This window comes from Balaenoptera acutorostrata, chromosome 1, assembly GCF_949987535.1.
Source record: "Balaenoptera acutorostrata chromosome 1, mBalAcu1.1, whole genome shotgun sequence".
Classification (NCBI taxonomy): Eukaryota; Metazoa; Chordata; class Mammalia; order Artiodactyla; family Balaenopteridae; genus Balaenoptera; species Balaenoptera acutorostrata.
The window spans coordinates 4,713,243-4,734,091 of NC_080064.1; the positions used below are offsets into that span (position 1 = coordinate 4,713,243).

The window sequence follows — 20,849 nt, forward strand, 5'->3', positions numbered from 1 at the left end:
CCTGGAAGCCGCTTCCCTCTAAGGCATCTCCAGCACTATCCTGTGCCTGCCCCGCTACCCGCTGGGTGAAACAGCCCAGTGCAGAGCCCTCACGGGGCTTCAGTGGGAGGTGGGGGGTGACGGGGAGGGCGGGGAGGAAGGGCACAGGATGTGCTGACTGTGCTCCCACAGCTACACAGCCCCCATCTTCTAGCAGTTCTTCCTCCTGTCCAGCCTGCTGAGCCTCCCTCCAGCTCCCGCGAAGGGCTTCCGGCCAAGCAGGCAGGGTGGTTGGTGCACGTGTGCTCTCCTGGCCCGCTGCCCTCCCAGGGCCATCCTGCCCCCTTGGGGAGGGGTCCTGGCCCTGCTCTCCGGGCAACTGCTCTGGCGCACCTCCCCATTGCCCCCCAGCCCTTGCTTTCCCGTCTCTCTCCATTCGGCAGCCCCGGGCCCTCAAGCTCACGATTGACTCCCCCGCCTCAGACAGACACCCAGCGGCAGCTCTGGGTGCTCTCTGAGGCCAGGGTCTCTAGATCCGGAAACCAGAGCCCACCAGGCATCCCTGCCCTTTTTCCCTTCTCTCCCTCCCTGCCTCGGGGAGGCTACGTGGGCAGTTCTTGGGGGGTCTGGAGGGACCGAGGAGGGCTGAGGGCCCAGCACCCATGCCACCTGCCAGGGCATAGACCCAGAGCCCCAGAGCCCCTGAGGGACTTGTTAGGCCTGTTCCTAGCACACGGCCTTTGTCCTCGAAGTCGCCCACGCCTGCAATGCGCCTAGGTACGTGCCTTTGAATAAAGCCCAGCCCACCGCACCTCCCCTTTCCCCGACTGCCCACGTAGCCCCTATAACTTACTAAGTCCCCGTTTTCCGGCTCTGATCACACTTGTCACTCTCTGGAACTGCGGTCATCGTTTGCTGGCTCGTGTCCCCAGCGCCTAGGAACTGGCACTGGGTCGATGAGTCAGTTCGTCTGGGGGCTCTGCCCGCCAGCGCCTGGACGGCTCTGATCACCGGGGTCCGCTTTTTTTTTTTTTTTTTTAATTTTTTGGCTGCACGGCGTGGCCGGTGGGATCTTAGTTCTCCGAGTAGGGATCGAACCCGCGCCCCACGCATTGGGAGCGCGGATTCTTGACCACTGGACCACCAAGGGAAGTCCCGGGGTCTGCTTTTTGACCGGAGGTAAATTTGGAGAGAAATCCCTGGGCGCACCGCCTCTGTCGCCGGAGTCCGGCCCTCGGCGCGGCTGCGGCGGGCGGGGCCGGGCGGAGGCGGCGCGGGGGGCGGGCCCGAGGCTTAGGCTGGGCGCCGCGGGGGCCCCCAGCCCCAGAGCTCGGCGGAGGCGGAGCGGAGCGGGCGAGGCAGCGCGGAGCAGAGGCCGGGCCGGCAGCCGCTCCGCCTCCCCACTCGCAGGCCCCGACGGTCGCGCCGCGGGCTCTCCGGGTGCCCGAGGACAGACGCATGGCGCCCCGGGAGACGCGCTGAGCCCGGGTCGCGGCGCCGCGGGCGGCACCATGGCCCTGGAGCAGACGCTTCAGGCGGCGCGCCAGGGCGACCTGGACGTGCTGAGGTCCCTGCACGCCGCCCGCCTGCTGGGGCCCTCGCTGCGCGACCCGCTGGACGCGCTGCCAGTGCACCACGCGGCCCGCGCCGGCAAGCTGCACTGTCTGCGCTTCCTGGTGGAGGAGGCCGGTCTGCCCGCCGCGGCCAGCGCGCGCAACGGCGCCACGCCGGCCCACGACGCCGCCGCCACCGGCCACCTCTGCTGCCTGAAGTGGCTGCTCTCTCAGGGCGGCTGCGGAGTGCAGGTGAGTCCGCGCCGCGCTCGGGGCACCCGGGGGGGGCTTCCTCCCCAGGAGAGAGTTCTGGTCTGGAGCCCTCGGGTCTTAAGGGTGGGTGGGCTTGGGAGCTCCCTCCAGAGGGCTTGGGGCGGGGTGGGCTCCCCGGGTTGAGAGTACCCGGGCAGATGCCCTGGCAAGCCCTGGCCACCGCCTAGAAGACCATCTGGGTGATAAGAAACCAGAATGGAATGGGGCTCAGCTGGGATAGTATTTAAGCTGGGGGGTGGGGGAAACACAGTGATCCAGGGAATCCCGGAGAGTGGGCAGGGGAGGGGGACAAAGGGCCTGGAGTCAGAAGCCCATGTCTTCCAGGATCAGGTCTGGGAAGTGGCGGCGGGGTGGGGGGGTTTGCACAAAATCCTACAGCCCACCCCAGGCTGAGGTGCATGTGTCCCTAAGGTGAGGGGAGGGTGGAGGCTGGTAATGGGGGGGGTGGCCTCCCAAGGACCTGAGCTGATCCAGGACATGAGCACCTTCTGGCCTCCCAGCTTCTTCAGCCCAGCCTGAGTCTTCCTGCCCTGAGACCCCAGTGGGTCTCATTCAGTGGCCACCAGGCTGGTGTTAGCCAGCCTGGCCTCTCCTGAGCTGGAGAAGGCAGCTCAGGCCCTCATGTGTAGCTCTCCTGCTCAGTCCTGCTGGACACAGAGCATCCAGCAGGTTCTAGGCCCGGGGATTCAGGTGTGCTCCTGACCTCCGGGAGCTGCCGGTCCATGGGGGCAATGAACAGCAAACACGCAGTCTAGAAAGTAAACCAGGTAACGCCAGGTACTGCTAGGCCACGTGGTGGGGAGCGACAGGAGCTGCGTGGGCAAGGTGGCCACGGAAGGCCCCTCCGAGGAGTGGCCTCTGAAGGGAGTCTTGGCTGATGGGAGGGAAGTGGCCAGGTGATGACCAAGCCCAAGGAGCAGGAAGTACAAAGCCCTGAGGGGGACGCATCTTGTCCTGTAGCAGGGACGGCAGGGAGGCGAGCATGTTTGCAGCGGGGTGAGGGAGAAGCCCGCAGGGCCAGGTCCCAGAGTGTCTCATAGGCTGGTGTTAGGAATTTGCACGATACTCTGGTTGTAGGGCAAAGCCAGTGGAGGGAGGAACAGAACTGATTTCCCACTTACAAGGACCGCTGTGTTAACTGGATAGAGAAGAAGAGGAAGCAGGGCCGACTCTGAGCTGGCTGGTTGTGTCATGGCGGAGCCCAGACCCCATCCCCCCACCTTTTGGCCTCAGAATGGCCAGGCCTCCCATCCCACCCTTCCTGGGAGGTGGCCCGGCCCCTTATCTCCGGGCCAGCTCTGTTATCAGGAGTTCCTGGCACATGGTCCCTGCCCACTCTTTTGGGAGGTGGCATGCCTCCCCCATCCCGGTGTCCAGCCTTGGCCAGAAGCCTCCCCAGCCACTGGAGAGGAGGTGGAGGAGCAGGCGGCCTTGTGCCCAGCTTATCAAGTCTCCCGTCCCCTCGCCCCGGAGGGCTTGGGTGCTGGGGGCGAAGTGTGTGTGTAGGGGGAGGATGACCTAGATCCGGGGCCCTGCTCAACTCAGGGAGATAAGCAGCTTTAGGGTGCGGGCCATAGCACGGGAGGCTCCTGGGGCCTACGTAGCTGTTGGAGCCTTGGGGACAGGTCACAGGCCTGTGATTCTCTCCTTACTGCCACCCTCACCCAGAGGCCCAGAGCCATCAGGACCCCCTGGAGCCTCAGACCCACAGTCCCCAAGGCCAGTGGGAAGTGAGGGCCTTTCTCAAGAGCTGGGGCGCAGGGCATACTTCACTATGGGCCTGTCTGGGTCACCTCTAGCCAGCCTTGTCCCCTGGGCTCAGGAGGACAGACTGCACCTGTCTCTGGTCTTCCCCAGGCATTCCACACACAGAGGAGTCTCAGCATCGGCCTCTGCTTCCTCTGGACTGTTTTCTCTGCCTCCCCTTCCTCCCTGCCTCTGTTCTTGCCCAACAGCCGGTCTGTTTGCCCCCCACCCCGTATCCCCTAACTGTGACCTCCCCGTCGTGCCTCTGGGCCCCGTTCCCTCTGTTCCCCCTTTTCCCTGCATTTCTTAGAGGAGCTTCTCACACTACTGAGACTCACCTTCCTGAAGCTCAGGGTCTCTCCAGCGCCCCCTGCCTCGGCCACACCTGTTCCCATGGTGCCCTCTCTCTGGGCGGGGGCGGGGGTGGGCGTGTACAGCAGCTTCCCTTCTCTGACCCCGGTAACCCGTGCCCACCTCCACGGCTGCCCCACCCCCTTCCCCGTGCCCCTGCCCAGCTCCCTGCCCACCTCTCCGTCACCCCACCTGCTTGGTGCTGGGAGCTCATTCTGTTCTAGAACCGGTGCCCACTCTCCCAAACTCCCAGCCTCTGAGTCCAGGCTTTGGGGTGTCTGCCCGTCTTGGCCTGCAGGTCACATAAACAGCATTTGCCAACCCCCTCCCGCAAGAGACACACACACCTGGATGTTCACAGAAGACTCATTCAGCACCTAAACCATCCACCCGTCCCCTTTGGGGTGCCTGAGAGGGGTCTTGCCCAAGCCCTTCCCAGGGGCTGCCTCTATCCCACACGTACCACCACTGGCTGACTGCCCCGGCCCTGCCCACCAGTAGCCAGAGGCAAGGACATAGCCTGTTCGGGGTGGGGCTGCGAGCAGGGAGTCTGCTGGCCGTGGGGCAGTCCTCTGCACTGAGGTTGGGTCGTTGGAGATGCGTCAACCCGGAGGCCTCTTCCCTTGTGAGACCTGGGGAGGAAGAGAGAGGAGGCAGGGGGTGGGCACAGGGGCTGCTCCCGTGACCCCTGACAGCAGGGCCCAACAGCCCACTCTTCCTGGCCCAGCGGCTCCTTCAGGTGTTCCCCGAGCACCTGGGTGACAGGCAGGTGCTCCTGCTGGGGCGATGACAGGGTGCCCTGCAGCCTCAGAAAGCCCAGCATGGATGGCCCCGTGCTGCCGCTATGGACTGAGCTTCCGAGAGGGCCAGTCAGGTGCCCGAGGACAGAACTGCCCAGTGGCTGGTGGGATGCAGGACGTGGTCTGAGCGAGGGATGGGGGCAGGGCCAGGCCTTAGGACTAACGGGCTCTCCTCCCACAGGACAGAGACAATTCTGGTGCCACAGTCCTGCATCTGGCTGCCCGCTTCGGCCACCCTGAGGTGGTGGACTGGCTGCTGCGTCACGGCGGTGGGGACCCCACGGTGGCCACAGACACAGGCGCCCTGCCTGTTCACTACGCCGCCGCCAAAGGAGACTTCCCCTCCCTGAGGCTTCTCGTCGGCCACCACCCTGAGTAAGGACCCTCCGCTTCAGGGGGCCTCTGGGTGGGGCGGGCCAGGGCTCTGAGGGGGGACGGTGCCTGTAGTCAGCCGTGCCCCTCCAGCACGCCAGGGGAATTAGTGCTTCTGGGCCATCCCCGTGGCCAGGGGCCCGGCCAGAGACAGCTCCCACCCAAGCTGATAGTTCTCCCCTCCTGGTGGGCTGCCCACAGACACATGCCCCAGAGCCCTGCAAGCAGACACTCCCCCAGTACGAGCTGCACTTGAGCTGCAGCGGCTGTGCACGCAGACCCCTTGCTCGTCCCCAGGGTGCTTACAGCCTACAGCAGGCGCCTCTCTGGCTCTGACCTGTGCTAATTTGCGAGACTGTCCTAAGTGGGGCGTAGGGGTGAAGAGCATCTCCTGGACCCCCAGTCAGGAAGGAGGAGGAGCCGCGTCAGTTATCCAGCAGTGATGGGAGAGGCCCCCTGCCCAGACCCCCAGCCTGCCTCCTGGGCCCTCAGCTCCCGGCCTGTCAGAGGGCAGCTTGTCCTCTCCTGTGGCCCGCAGCTCATTCCCACTCCCCAGGGGGATGGGGCTCCCGAACCTCCCCGGCCCTCGGTGAGCGGCTGGTCTGAGAACGCAGCTGAGCAGTAGTCTGGGCACTCCCCGGGGTGCGGTGGGGTGTGCAGAAGAATGGGGTTCACTGAAGAGCATGGGAGTCGTGGGGAGGGGGTCCTGGGGGAGGGAGGGAGCCAGGTCTTAGGTGCACCCAGAGGGAGGCAGGGGTCCTGGGGGGAAGCCACCCAGACCCTATCTGAGGGAGTGGGACATCAGTGGCCCTGGGGACCCAACAGACCGGGGCTTTGACTGGTGACCTTCATCAGTTCAAGGGGGTACCTGGGAAATAAGTAGTGACAGAGGACCCAGCCTCAGGAGGAGAGCAGTCACAAGGCGGGAGGGTCTGTCCCCACCCCTGGCTCCACTCCTAAGGGCGCCTGCCCGGCCACTGGGCACCAGGGAGCAGCAGGAGGCCAGCCTGGCCCTGTGGCCTGGTGGCAGGGTGGCTGCGTCCGGCAGCCCCTTGGGCGCAGGCACGCTGGTGTGGATACAGAGCAGCTTAAAGCCCCCAGGCCGGGACCAGGACGCCTGAGCCTGGCTCGTTCTTGCTAAGCAAGGGGGTTCCCTGGTTTGATTCGTGGGAGACCAGCCGGGGGTCTCCTCACAGCCGTCCCTGCCAGAGGCCACTGGGCACCACTCTGGCGTGAATCCTCTGCTCCTGGACAAGCTAGGGTCTGGGTGACACCAAAATCAGTGGGATTTCAAGGAGGAGGCCCCAAACACCCTCGAGTGCAGGCTCCCAACCTGCAGCCATCAGCACCCTGGGGGCCTGGTCCCAGACTCGACGTAAACTCCCCAGGTAGGGGCTAGGGCGCTGCCCCTGTGCATGTCCCCACCCCCACACCCAGGTGGTTCTGACACCACCCCCTCACTTATCACTTATCACGGAGGACACCGAGACCCTAAGAGAAGAGAGACAGGCGGTGGTCATCCTCTCGCACCCGCCGGCCTCCGGCATCACACATGATGGGCCCCAGGAAGTCAGGCTGATGGCCATGCCAACTTAGCTCCAATGGTGTGAACTGAGGGGGCTCTGCCCCGCCCCGGGAAGTGCTGGTGGGGGGCAGGGGTGAAGCCCCAGGCTGGCCCCTGAGCCCCTCCTCCCTGAGAAGGCTGGGGCCTAGGATGAGCCTCCACGGCTGGGGTTCCAGCCTTCGGAAGGCTCTGGCTGTGCTGGGGGCACCCTCGAAGGCTCAGGGCCCGGGAGACCCTGCTGCCCCCAGGCCAGGCTGTGGTGCTGGCCGTGATTGGGCCCTGGCGCCGACTCTGTGGCCAGATGGCCTCACCAGCCCCCCGTGAATCTCAGGGAAGCGGACAGAGGCCTGGGGTTCCATTCCCACGGTGACGATGCGTGACCTGGCTGATAAGGAGGCACTTTTGTGTGATTGCCAGGCTGGGCTCAGGCAGGAGGGGGCGCTGGGAATTGAGGTAGGGCCTGCTGGCGGGGGGCTTTGGGGGCCAGTGCCCACACCCTAACTCGGAGGTAGCGACTCCTGCCCCCCCAAGGCTGGGGACCCCAGGGCTGGGAGCTGGGGAGGGGCAGAGGTGCAGGCTGCCCCAGGCCGCAGGGTGCAATCAGGGGACCCAGGCAGCCTGGCTTTAGAGGCCGCCGTTGCCCCGCTCTCCTGAGCCTCCTGGCCTGCTGTGAAACACTGTGAATTATTCACAAGGGCTCAGCTCTCCCTGGCGGCAGGTGATGGAGGGAGAGCTCCTACCGGTGGGAAACCCGATCCTGCCCGGGAGGCTGTGGGCAGCCATGAGCCGTGGCCATGACAAGCTACAGAGGGGCAGGAGGGCTGGGCGGCCTCGGGGGAGGGCCCAGCTAATGCTGGGCTGCACTTTGGGGAATTAGAAAGGATTGCAGGAGTGGCCTGTACCCACCCACCCCTCCTCCAATCTCTCCCCGTCCACTGGGCAAGTCCTCCCAGAGGCAGAGGAATTGCCACCGTGACCTCAGGGGCTGCTGCCCCATGGGACCCGCCCTCTGAGCCCCCTGGGGAAGAGTCCTTCAGCTAGCGGCACGGGGGCTGGCAGGAGCTGGGCTGGGGCTGTTTCAGGCCCTGGGTCTGAGGGAGGCAGAGTCAGGAGGGTCAGCCCTCCTGGCCAGGAGCTCTGGTGGCTGGTGGAGCAGAGCCACGAGTCCACATCCCCATTTGGGGCTCAGACGGGACGAGGAGCAGGTGGCCCTCAGAGCTCCTGACCATCCAGCCAGCAGGGTCCTGGGGCCCAGGAACCATCTCATGCCTCGACCATGTGCTTGCTGGGGGCCTCAGTAACCAGAGGGGAGCCCTGGGCTCAGCTGGGACCCTTAGGCCTGAGCACTGAGGTGGGGGAGGGTTGGGGGCAGGGCTCCAGGCCTTTCCTTCCTCCTGGGGCCCCACCGTGGTCTACCAGTCATAGAGAGCTGGAAAACCAGTCTGCGCAAAGGTTTCGGACCAGCTCCCACCTGCTGAATGCCTACTAGGAGTCTGACACCAAGCAGTTGTCTGAACCTCACCTGCTACTAGGTAGTAGCTCTATAATCAGCCCATTTTACAGATTGACTCATCCAACTAATGTTTCTTGAGCACCTGCTCTGGGCCAGGTGATATTCCAAATGTCAGAGATACATCGGTGAACCAAACAGACAAATGTCCCTGCCTCATGGTGCTGAAGATACAGAAATGGTGTCTCCGAGAGGCTAACTGACCACCCGGGGTCCCACCAGCTCCCTGTGTGGCCTGGGCCAAACTGCACCTCCTCTCTGGGTCTGTCTCCCATTCCTGGGCCAGGCGCTCACCTCTGAGGGCCTTTTCAAGTTCACCTGGGTGGCCCCCTTTTTCCTTCCTTAGTGCCAGGCTTCATGGAACCTGGCTGCGCCTGGGGCCCCGTCCAGGGAAGGGCTTCAGGCAGCCCCTGCCTTGAACAGCAAACCTTAGCTGCTCCCCTGTTAGGGAGCCCCAGCTCCCCCTTAGAAGGCCCGGGCCTGGGACTGCCCTTCCCTGCCGGGCACTTGTTGCTGTTTGCTGAGGTCCCCTGGGCAGCAGGGCCTGGGGGGAGCCACACTGGCACACTGGGGGCCCTGACCCAGGTGGAGGCTCTGAGAAAGGAGGGGCCTGGTGGGGTCATGAGAAGCCCCTCTCAGTGGGGACAGCCTTCACCTCCACCGGAAACTCCTGGTCCAAGCTTGTCATGTCACTGGGGCCCCAGCTGGCCTCTCTGCCCTCCCCCTGCCCGCTTCCTGTCCAGCTGTGCCCACCTGGGAGACCACAAGTCAGATCCCTGGACCGGCCACAGGCTCCTGTCTCACGGACAGGGAAGGCTGCTTCCTTACAGCAGCCCAGAGGCCCTCCTCGCTCTGGCACCCCCATACCTGACCTCCGGCTGCGCCCTAATCACCTCCTCTACTCTACCTCCTGGGCTTCCTTGCTGCTCCTGCCCTCCGACCTTTGGCCTTTGTACAGGCCATTCCCACTGCCTCACTCTCTTCCGCAGAGAGCCCACAGCCCCTCCCTCCTCCCTTTCAAGTCTTTGCTCCATCTCCGCCTCTCAGTAAGGCCGGCCCCACACCTCCTTCAGATCATCACCTGCCCCGAAGAAGACGCACGCCCTCCCTCCCGGTCTTCCTCTCCTGCCTTATTTCCACACGCCCTCCCTCCCAGTCTTCCTCTCCCGCCTTATTTCCCGAACCCTCCTCAGTACCTGGCATTACTTTCTGTGCATCTCAACACATCCTCTTACCGTCTGTCTCCCCGGGCAATGAGAGTATCTCTTTTTCTTCTACATCCTGTATGCCCGGTGCCTGATACTCAGAAAATACTCACTGAAGGACTGAGGAGTCTGGGATCCCTGGGTCTTGTCCGGCCCTGCAAGCAGCTCACTGCCCGTGACCTCAGACGGAACTCCCTTCTGGGCCTCCCAGGGCCCGTCTGGCAAATGGACCAGCTGAGGCCACGTGCGAGGCGGCATCACAGAGCTCCGGGCCTGGCTGCCCATCTCGCTCACCCCCACATTTATCCACTCAACAACTAGCATCCACATGTACCCTAAGTGCCCAGCCCCGCTAGCGTTAGGGATGTAGTGAGTCCTCACGACTTCATGGAGCCAACTTGGGGGGGCTCCCAGGGGCAAAGAAGGAGCCAGGTCAAGAGCACGTGTACACACAGAGACGTTCTTGCTTATTTTCCAGTGTGTCAGGGTGTGTCCGGCAGCCCTGGTGGAACCAAGCTTGAGAGGGCAGGTCTCCACTGTTTTCAAGCTCTGCCCCACCCTGGCCTGTGGCAGCCTCGTGATATGTATCCCTGGAATGCATGAAAAAAGTGCCAAGACAATTCAAGAGGGACAAGTGCTATGAAGTGAAACGGGGTATTCGTAGGAAGTGGTTGGGGGGTTTCTTTAAATCGAGGGGGTCCAGGAAGGCCCCACTGAGGAGGTGAGAGCTGAATGGGAGAGGACAGGCCGTGCCAAGACCTGGCCTGGGAGCGTTGCAGGTGAAACTGGCCGGGGCAGAGGCCTGAGGGGGGTATCCTGCTTGGCTTCATCGTGAGCCAGGAGGGCCTGGAAGGCTGGGAGAATTGCAGACCAGTGAAGGCTTCTGGGGATATTCCAGGCTTGCTGATGGATTGGGTGTAAAGCTGACTGTTCTAGAATCTTCCTTGAATCAGGGCTGCATTGCTTCACTGGGCCAGGCCTCATTTGGGTTCATTTCAAATAAGTCAGGAGGCGTGATTAGAGGATAAGAGAGGTAGAACCGCCAAAGGCTCCGAGTCTTTGTTCAGAGCGGGACTTACCTCACAGCCAGAACTAATCCTTGTGGAGATCATCCCCTGCCAGACCTCCCTTGGGGCAGAAATGATTGCCAGTGGGGAGGGCCACTGGAAATGCTGTTCTTTGACCGGAGTCTGCTTCTGTGGGCAGATCACTCCTTGTTTCCTAGTGGCAACGGTCACAGTAAGGTGGCGCCAATCTTGGACGGAGATTTCTATCAAACGTTTACAAGCATTCCATGTTTCTTTTGTGTCATCAGGGTGACTTGCTTAATAGTTACAGTTTGTCTATATCATCTTTGTTCCCAAGAGGAAGAAAAGTATCATGATTTATGTGATGCTTGCTAGGGAGACTCAGACTTATAAAGAACTCAAGGGTCAAGTGTTGCCAAAGACTCCTAGAGCTTGGACTCAAGGGAGGGTGGCCTGGTGTCCTTTACTGAAATGGGGACAGTAAGGGGGGAAGGTAGTTTGAGGGAGAGATTTGCTCCATGTAAAGGCAGGTAAAGGGGAAATTCCCTGGCGGTCCAGTGGTTAGGACTCCTTGCTTTCACTGCCAAGGGCACGGGTCGATCCCTGGTCGGGGAACTAAGACCCCGAAAGCTGCGTGGCATGGCCAAAAAATTTTTTTAATTAAAAGAAAAAAAGGCAAGTAAAATTCAAGAAGCTGCTCAATGCACAGATGGATGAGTGAGCTGTGAGCTGATGTAGGGGCCGCATGTACTCCAGGTCCAAGCTGGGGGGATGGGCAGCATTGGGAGCAGGTGACCTTTAACCCTGGGAAGTAGGTGACCTCACCAGGGGCAGAGCGTGTTTAGAAAGGAGGTGCTGGGGCACCCCAACATTTGGAGATTGGGCAAGGGTTGAAGGCCCATCGAGGGAGGCTGAGAAGGCCCGGTGTGTGCCTGTCCGTAGCCAAGAGGAGCAGGTGTTCGGCGGGGTGAGGGGCACCTGTTAGGGCGTGGCCACGTCAGTCGAGGCTGGTGGCATGGAGGTGACGGTGTAGAGGCCCAGGGGACGGGTGAGAGGGCTGGCGGGTCAGGCTGTGGCAGCGGTACCAGGAAGCCAAGCCCTGCCTTCTCTGGGAGGAACCTTGCAATTTTCAAAGACTCCTCTTCTGTCTCTCACAAGAGGCTTGGAGAGGCCACAGTTGTGATGCCCATTTGCCATATGTGGAAACTGAGGCTGGGGGGGTGGGCTAGAGGACGCCCCGGGGCCCTGCACAGTGAGCCAGAGAGTTGGGGTGGTGGGTGGAGGCCAGGGCCAAGGGCAGGGGCTGGGACTGGACCGGTCACCCATGGTGTCACTATGGCTAGAACTCGATGGGCTGGAGCCGGGCGGGTCCTGAGGCCAGAGGTCTCCCGAGACCCCATCCTTCTGCTCTAGGCAGCGACTCTCTGCAACAGAAATGCTGCCCAGCCTGACCCATGCTTGTTGGGGCCTGGACACCCCAGGTCAGCAGTGCCCTCACAGAGGCACAGGGAGGAGGGATCCTAAAATACAGCGACAACGCCAGGCCTTGCTGAGGGCTCTGCAAGCATGTCTCAGCGACGATCATTATCCCCACTCGTGGACGGCTTTGTGAACAGAGATGGGAGGCAAGACACCACTTGTGGGTGGCACACACGCCAGGTCCTTCTCACACCGGGTCCCCCTCTGCCTCTCAAGTGATCCTAGCCCTCTGTGCCTCAGTTTCCTCATCTGTAAAAGGGGAACGATGCTGACACCTACCGGGTAAGGTCTTTAGGAGGACTAGATAGAGACCATGTGTACTATGTGCGTCCCAGTGCTTGGTGCAGAGCAGTTTGTTCAGTAGATGGTACCCACTGTCACTGTTATCCGTTATCGTCATCTCTACTACTATATAAATTCATCCTCTCTCCATCTAAATACATTAATTTAAAGACTAGTGTTGGGAATTCCCTGGCGGTCCAGTGGTTAGGACTTGGCGCTTGCACTGCCAGGGCCTGGGTTCAATCCCTGGTCAGGGAACTAGGATCCCACAAGCGCCGCCAAAAAAAAGAAAAAAAAGGACGAAATTCATTAATTTACTTTGTTCCTGTGCTCATCCATATATATATATATATATATATATATATATATGTTTTTTATCTTTTGGCCATGCTGCACAGCATATGGGATCTTAGTTCCCCAACCAGGGATTGAACCTGCACTCCCTGCATTGGAAGCGTGGAGTCTTAACCACTGGACCACCAAGGAAGTCCCTCCTCCATATTTTTAGAGTTTACCCCAGTGAGTTTGAGGGTGCCCATTCTTCCTGCCTCCAGGTCGACACAGAAGAAAGGAACAAGACCAGGACCCCCTTTCCCACCCCGGCTCATCAGCGGATCTGCCCCTTATTCTGGGGTCTCCCAGGCTGGGGGCTGTGACTCCTGAATGGGTTACTGAGCGCTCACTCCGTACCAGGGACGCCAGCTGGGGTTGTCAGTCGGTGGCCTGGCAGGAGGCTGTGAGCACAGCTTCCCCCTCCTGCTCGGCTCCTGCCCTGTGCCAGCTTATCAGACCTTCTGAGACCTCCTCAGGCTGGCTGGGCACCCCTGGGTCATGGATCCCAGCCAGGCGGGGTGGCCTGGGAGAACAGGGCTGCCGGCAGATCCGGCGCCCTGAGCTGTGTACACTGCCTCAGGCCTCCCCCGAGACAGCCCGGTGGGCCCTGGGCGGTGGCCCCTCCAGTCTCCGAGCCCCAGGACCCCAGCACTCGCTGCGCCTTGGTTACGGGGTGAATAATTCAGGCCATCGAGTGTCGGTCGTGAAATATTAAACGGGCCGTTCCTGACGCACCAGCCTGTGAAGGTGGGAGGGGGGCAATGCTGGCACCGGGGCGTGGAGGCCGGTGGCTGAGAGCCCGCGCGTTCCCGCGGTGCGGCGTGTGGGCGCGACCCTGTCTGCCGCTGTGCGCCGTGCTCCGCACACCGCTGCGCCCCCGACGCGGGTGGGGTAGTGGCAGGCAGCCGGGCACCGTCCCAGACTCGGTGTCAGCCCCGAAGTGGCAGCTCTGTGTCTGAGGAGGGGGTGTTCCCACGTCAGGAGGACGGAGAGAGCTGGGGCTGCGTGCCTGGTGGGCGCTGCAAGCCGCCTGGGGTCAGGGGTCAGGGAAGTGGACAGGGCTGGGGCTTTAGGGACAGGGAGAAGTCAGACGGGAGGGTCCGAGGGCTGTGTGAGAGCGAGGGGCCGAGTCGTGGGTGGCTGACAAGAGGGTGGGTGAGGGGGCAGATGGAGGAGGAGTGTGTGGCCTGGTGCCCACGTTACTGTACACGCGGCTGGCACTTAGATGAGGGAGGGAGGGCGTGGACGGTGGGGGTGGAGCGTGTGATCGAGGCCGTGAGCAAATAGATGGGAGAGGTGGGTGGGTGGGAGGATATGAAGTCGGACGAAGAAGTGCGCTTCCTGGGGCCCAGAGGGCTGATCCAGCCCAGAGGGACTCAGCTCTTACTCCCCACCCCGCACCCGCTGTGTCCTAGACCCGCGGCGAGCTCCTCTGTCTGGGCCTAGATTGTCGCTCCACCTAGTGTCTGTATCTGGTAACTGCACCCTGGCATCCACACCCATTGTGAAGTCAGAAAAACTGAGGCTAAGCCAGCGGCAGGGACAGCTTCCCTAATTCCCAGCAGCACTCTACTTCGTGGGACTGATTCCCCAGTTAGGACCCTTCTGTGGGAGCTGGGGAGCAGGGATGAGGGGCAGTGACAGCTGCAAGCTAGGCCCGAGGGAAGGTTGAGGGAGTGAAGACATGGAATGGCCCTTCCCCCAATCCCTCTCCTCGCTCCCTTCGTTCCTGCTGTGCGTCCGGGTCTGCATCATGCAGACGGATTGTGCTCAAATGCCACTTACCAGCTGTGTGACCTTTGGCAAGTCACAGCCCCTGAGCCTCAATTGCCCCACTGCAAAATGGGGATGACAGTAGGACCTAAGTTAGGACATGCAGTGAGGACCTGCGTGCTAGTGTCGTAGCGCATGGGAGGTGCTCAGTGGACGGTGGCACCTGTCGTGTTGCCAGGCTGATGACAACCACAACCAGAATATTCCACTGAATTTTAATTTCAGATAAACAACAAATAATGGTTTAGTCTATGCACATCCCATGCCACATTGGGGGCAGACTTACACTAGAAAATTATTTATTGTTTATATGAAATTCAGATTGTAACTGGGCATCCTGTGTTTTATCTGGTGACACTACCACTCTGCCTTCTGGGAATTCAGTCTTCTGGGGGAGGCAGAGGCCAAAATAAGTTATGATCGAGCATGGCAGGTGGCCCCTGGAGTGAGCCCAGGGCAGTATGAGGCACAGAGGTGGGAAAGGCCTGTTCTGCTGGAGAAATCAGGGCAGGCCTCATGAAGGAGGGATCTGTACCGAGTCTTCAAGAGAGACGGGAAGGGCATTCCAGACAGAGTGGGGACATGATCAAAGGCACAGAGGTCCGACAGCAGGTGTGAGGACTCACACTGACTGTGGGTCAGTGTGGCTGAAAAGGTAGGAGGAGGCCAGGTCACCACATCCCTGTAGACCTTGGTAAAAAGGTGGGCTATTTACTGAGGGCAGAGACTAGCTCAGTCAGATGTGCATTGCAGAAAGAAGGCTGCTGGGGGGGAGGTGGGGAGCAAGCCAGAGGGCCCCCCCCCACCCAGGGAGGCTGGCACAAGACTGAGTCCAGAGGGAGTTGGGCAGCCGGGCCCAGCCACTAGGTTTTTCTCCAACCCACCCTCGCAGCCCTCCAGAGCTCCCCGGAAGCGGGCGAGGGGTGAAGAAAGCTTTGGAGGGGGACGGGCACTGAGAGCCCACGGTGGGTGCTGCGTCTTCCGCAGGGGAGTGAATGCCCAAACCAAGAACGGTGCCACGCCCCTGTACCTGGCGTGCCAGGAGGGCCACCTGGAGGCGACGCAGTACCTGGTGCAGGAGTGCGGCGCGGACCCGCACCTGAGCGCCCACGACGGCATGACCCCGCTGCACGCCGCGGCGCAGATGGGCCACAGCCCGGTCATCGTGTGGCTGGTGAGCTCGGGGACAGGTCGGGGTTGGGGCCCGGGAGAGGCGGGGCCGGGACGGGGGCGGGGCCAAGAGGGGCCTGGCGCCCAGCCCCCGCCCCTCTGTGCCCCCTCCCCTCCCCCCCCAGGTGAGCTGCACCGACGTGAGCCTGTCGGAGCAGGACAAGGACGGCGCCACGGCCATGCATTTCGCGGCGAGCCGCGGTCACGCCAAAGTGCTCAGCTGGCTCCTGCTGCACGGCGGCGAGATCTCGGCCGACCTGTGGGGCGGGACCCCGCTGCATGACGCCGCCGAGAACGGGGAGCTGGAGGTGAGGGCGGGCCGGGGCCGTGGCCGGGAGGCCGGACGAGCGCGGGAGGGGCGGGCGCCCTCTGCTGGCGCCGCGCTCTCAGCACAGCGCTGCCCCGGCGCCAGGGTCCTGGCTGTCGGCCGGGGGTCCTCACTGCGCGCCCCTGCAGTGCTGCCAGATCCTGGTAGTGAACGGCGCGGAGCTGGACGTCCGCGACCGCGACGGGTACACGGCCGCCGACCTCGCGGACTACAACGGCCACAGCCACTGCACCCGCTACCTGCGCACCGTGGAGAACCTGGTACGCCCCGGGCGCTGCTCCCCCGCGTTATTGCATTCCCCCCACAGCTTGCCTCCACCTCCCCGCAGGGGTAGGTGTTGTTACCCTTTTTACCACGGAGGAAGCTGAGGTTCAGGGAAGTGAAGCCCCTTGCCCGGGGTCACACGAGTAAGTGCCCTAGATCACTACCCCACATGACCTCTCAGGCCAGAACCACTGACCACTGGGGAGTGAGGGTGTGCGGGCAGAAATGTCGAGGGAAGGAGGACCAGCCTCGTCCTGATGAGAACCAAGGCTCGGAGAAACAACGACACTTACACACCAGTGGGAACAGTAAAGTGCATTCACCTGCCCACAGGTATTAATTAGCTCATTTAACTCTCACCACCACACTCTGAGGTAGGGAGTGCTTGTATCCCCATTTCACAGGTGGGTAAACTGAGTCTTGGGGAGACCCAATCACCCAATCATTAAATGGTGGAGCCCTGGTGTCCAGGCCTGGAGCTATCTCTCTTCACCACTACTCTGTATGTTTGCTCACTGTGTGGCTACTTGATAATTGAAAACCTGTGTTACTCTTTTCAAATTATTTTATTATGGTTACAAAGCCATGAAGGAACCCACTGGGACTTGAGCGCAGATGTGGGTGGCTCCCAGTCCTGGGCTCTGGCTCCTCTGGTGCAACGTCTGCTTTGGTGCAGGAGGGAGGAAAGAGGGCTGGCTTCACAGGCATCTTCAGAAGGGGGGCAGCCTGGCCACGAGAGGGGCTGCGGAATGAGGCTGGAGGAGAGAAGGCTGATGACCCCCTGCCCAGAGCGTTGTCTGCCCTGTCATCGAGTATATGGGGGCAACCTGGTTCTGGGGACTCCAGAGCACAGCAAGGTCCAGGGGTCAGAGATGGCATCTGGTCCCAAGGAAGAACTTCCCCCCAGAAAGGGCCATCCGGAGAGAGTAGTGGTCCACAGAGCCCCAGCGCCCTCTGGCGCCCCCTGATGGAGGCTTTAGCTGCAGGCAATGAGCAAACAAGCACCATTCCTTGAATTCTGACCCCGGTAAGGTACCCTGCCTAGTGCTTTACGATGTAATCTCAATTCATCTTCACAGTGAATTAATACTAACAGTTGACACATATGGCATTTACTGGCTACCATGCCCTGGCACTTCACTAACTTTTAAAATCTTTGTTATAACATAATGGGGCAGGCAGTACTGTTATACCCATTTACAGATGAAGAAACTCAGGTACAGACAGAAAGGACGAGTGATGGAAAGGTCATGTAGCTAGTAAGTGGAGGAGATGAAATTTGAAGCCATCCCCCCAGGCTGCAAAGCCTTTGCCCCTAACCTCTGTCAGGGCTGGGCAAGTACCCACTGCAGCCAGCCAAGGGAAGAGCGTGTTCGGGCTGCCCCCCAAGCCCAGCTCCTGACTCAGGGGTTAGGCAGCAGGGCCTGGCCCCCCCCCGAACTGGGTGGGGTGTGGAGGACCTGGCCCCCTCACAAGGCAGTGACAGATCCAAGCCATGGAGGATACTGGCCCAGAAAAGGCAAACACTCCCGCAGAGCCCCTAATTACGGGGCCAATGAGCATGGCCGCTGAGCCGTTACCTGGTGCCAGGCCTGCCTCGCGTTCCCGGGGGACCTGTGACACTTCTCAGGCAGGGAGGGGGCGCAGGGCAGGGAGGAGCCGGCCTGGGCAGGAGGCAGCAAGCAAGCGAGCAGCAGCCTGGCCGGCAGCAGGGCCAGCATGGGCAATGTAAGCATGGCCCCCACCCCAGCCCGCTCCCAGGCGGGAGGGTCAGGCCTGTGGGCAGGGGAGAGGCAGTGGTGGGGGATGGCTGAGCTCAGGTTGCCCACCCCCAGCTCAGCTGGGCCACCCCAGGCCCCATCCTTTCCCCAAAGGCCCCATCAGGAGACAGGGGCTAGGCTCGTGTTGGGATTTGCCCCAGTCCGGCAAGGAGAGACAGGGTGGTTGCTGGCCAGGTCGGGGGATCAGTCTTTCCTGCAAGTTGCAAGTGCCGTGCACCCCTCCCCTAGCCCCAGCTGCTGCAAATGTTCCCACCCGCTGCAGCAGTGCCTGTGCCTCCTTGCCACGCCAGAGCCTGGCCCTCTGCCCGTTGATGAGAAAGGAGTAAGACTGGTGACGTGGCCGCCCTCGCTTGGGGTCCAACCCAGCGTCCTCCCTCTTTTCTGTTAGCCTCTCAACCCCCCTGAGCAGAGACCAGCCAGGGCTGGGAGTTTCCCAGGAATCCATGGTCCTGCCACTGGGGGGCTAGGTTTGAATCTTAGCCTGGGAAGAGCCTGAGAGATGATGGGGAAGGGAGCCCAGAAAGGGAAGTGGCTTGACTGAGGTCACACAGCGAGGGTGTGCCCGAGCAGGACCCTGGCCCACGGTGTGCTGGTCTTTGGAGCGGGGTTGCCCTCAGAGCCCCCTCTCCCGCTCAGAGCGTGGAGCACCGCGTGCTGTCACGGGATCCATCCGCTGACCTGGAGACCAAGCAGCCTGACTCGGGCATGTCCTCACCCAACACCACCATGTCGGTCCAGCCACCGAACTTTGACCTCAGCTCGCCCACCAGCACCCTCTCCAACTACGACTCCTGCTCCTCCAGCCACTCCAGCATCAAGGGCCGGTGCCCCCTGCATGGTGAGTGGGCCTGGGAAGAGGGAGGAGGGAGAGCAAACTGGAGTCAGACCACTGCGCCCTGAGGACCATCCCTGGGCCCACTCTGCCCGCAGCTGACACTGGAGGCTGCCCAGGTCACCAGGAGGGCTGGTTCTGGTGAGGACAGGTGACACTCACGCTTGTGGGTGTCCGTCACAGACATGCCTGTACATCCACAGGTACCCTCCCACCAACAAAAGCCGCATGCACCCCACAAGCAATTCAGTATCCTCACTTACACACGCACAAAATGTTCCCCAGACATTACACACACCTACCCACACTCAAGAGTGCACACCTACACATGTGTACACACAACATCCAGGTATGAATGCACAGCTACACGTACAGAACCATACAGACACCTACGCTACATGTGCGCACTCACGCACCCCAGGTCCACAGACCAGTGCAAACACATTCATAAGTACAAAGAAGCACGTACACACATTCACGAACATACACAAATGCACACTCAGGCAGAAGCCAGGCACACGTGTTCACACATGCTGACCGTGCCCTGAGCTTAGGTGTCTGTCCACCTGCGATGCCTGCTTTACGCCGCCAGGTGGTGGCTTGCAGAGCTGCTGGGGCCCCCTGCAAAGATGCGGTGTGGCCGTCCATACTCCTGCCGCCTGCCCGGCCACATCTGCCCCGAGGAGCCACCCCTCCACCCTCCAGGTGGCTCTGCTCCGCAGCCCTGTCTTGGAGCCCGCGGCCCCCTGCCAGTTCCCCTCAAACCTGAGCACAGGCCTTTCCCCAACGAGTGCAGGGCTGCAGGTGGGCAGGGCCAGGGTGAGGGTGAGGGTGAGGGTGAGGGTGAGGGTGAGGGTGAGGGTGGGCCCAGCCCTGCGGGGCCCACAGTGGGGCCGTGTCAGGCTGCACCGGAGCCTGCCTACTCCCGTGGCAGGTCGTTTCCGGGCAGGAGGGGGTCTTGGGCCTGGGGGCAGCCTCTTTGCAAACTCCCAAACCCAGCCTTCCCTCTGTCCCAGGGCTTCCCAGCACGAGAGCTGCAGACATACAGAGCTACATGGACATGCTGAGCCCAGAGCCGGGCCTGCCCCGGAGCAGGATGGAGAGACCCAAAGCACCACCGCCACCACCCAGCTTCCCTCCACTGCCCTCACCCCCAGGCACCCAGCTGCCCCCACCCCCGCCAGGCTACCCAGCTCCCAAGCCCCCCGCGGGGCTACAGGCAGCTGACATCTACACGCAGACGAAGAACAAACTCCGCCACGTGGAGACCGAGGCCTTCAAGAAGGAGGTAGTGAACCCTCCCCAACCTGCCTGCCCTCCGGCCCCGGGAGTGGGCTGATGCGGGGGCAGCAGAGGCCAACAAGTGGCCCAGCTCGTGGATATAGGGCGGGTGGCGGGGGGCGGGGGGCGGTGGTCCCTGGTCCAATGGCCTATTCAGGAGTCAAAGCTTCTGGTCAGCCCCATGGCGGCTCAGGGCTGAGCACTGGGGACAGAGAGATGAGGAAGACAAAGCCAGCACCCTCTGGGGAGTTGGGGGGCAGGGCGGGGGGAAGGAACATATACCCAGATAGCCATGCCTCTCCGGGAGCTCTTGCACAGAGTGGCAGGGAGCTCATGGAACCGGCAGAGAATACGTGCAAACTGCCTCTCCACAGACGTACATGTGCCCAGCTCCGGGCTCAGGTGGAGAAAGGGTCCCAAGGGAGTGTCTTCCAGGTGGGAGATGCAGGCGGTGTGAAGGTGAGGGCTGGGAGGAGGAGGGTGGAGGCAAGGGCAGGGAGCACCCGCAGGGCTCAGCACCCTCTCAGCATTGGGGGCTGGACGTGGGGGTAACATGGAGGCTGGCTCCCCAGTTTGGGGCTTCAGCTCCCAGGTGGGTAGACAAGCCAGTCCTGAGATGGGAGCCCTGGGGAGAAGCAAGCTTGTAAGAAGGGGCCGAATCCGGTGCGGGCACTTTGAGTGTGGGGTACCCGGATGCAGGGCCTGTAGGTTCCTGGCTAAGGCTTTGGAGCAGGGGAGGGGGCAGAGGGCTGGTCTGCGTAGCTCTGAGAGTCCTGGGCAAGGAGGCCCAGAGGGAGCCCTGGGGTTCTGGCCAAGAGGACAGAGGGAGGCTGGTCTGAGAGGGGAGGGCAGCCTGAGGCCCCAGGCGGCTGAGTGTGGGATAGCAGACAGAGCCCCCCTAGGGTCCTGTGGGAGCCCCGACCTTGTAGTTCTCTCTCGAGCCCA

General features: G+C 61.9%; 1 protein-coding gene across 4 annotated transcripts in view; it reads left to right on the forward strand.

The window, feature by feature from the left end:
- The first annotated feature begins 1,324 nt into the window (after positions 1-1,324).
- ESPN (espin) overlaps positions 1,325-20,849 on the forward strand; it is a 31,420-nt gene continuing 11,895 nt past the window's right edge. For all 4 annotated transcript variants that reach the window (XM_057550960.1, XM_057550967.1, XM_057550971.1 and 1 more), the window contains exons 1-7: positions 1,325-1,784; positions 4,884-5,077; positions 15,236-15,422; positions 15,544-15,726; positions 15,875-16,006; positions 18,428-18,629; positions 19,640-19,911. In XM_057550960.1, coding sequence (XP_057406943.1) covers positions 1,491-1,784; positions 4,884-5,077; positions 15,236-15,422; positions 15,544-15,726; positions 15,875-16,006; positions 18,428-18,629; positions 19,640-19,911 — 1,464 coding nt within the window. In that variant the 5' untranslated portion in view covers positions 1,325-1,490. The remainder of the gene's footprint in view (positions 1,785-4,883; positions 5,078-15,235; positions 15,423-15,543; positions 15,727-15,874; positions 16,007-18,427; positions 18,630-19,639; positions 19,912-20,849) is intronic.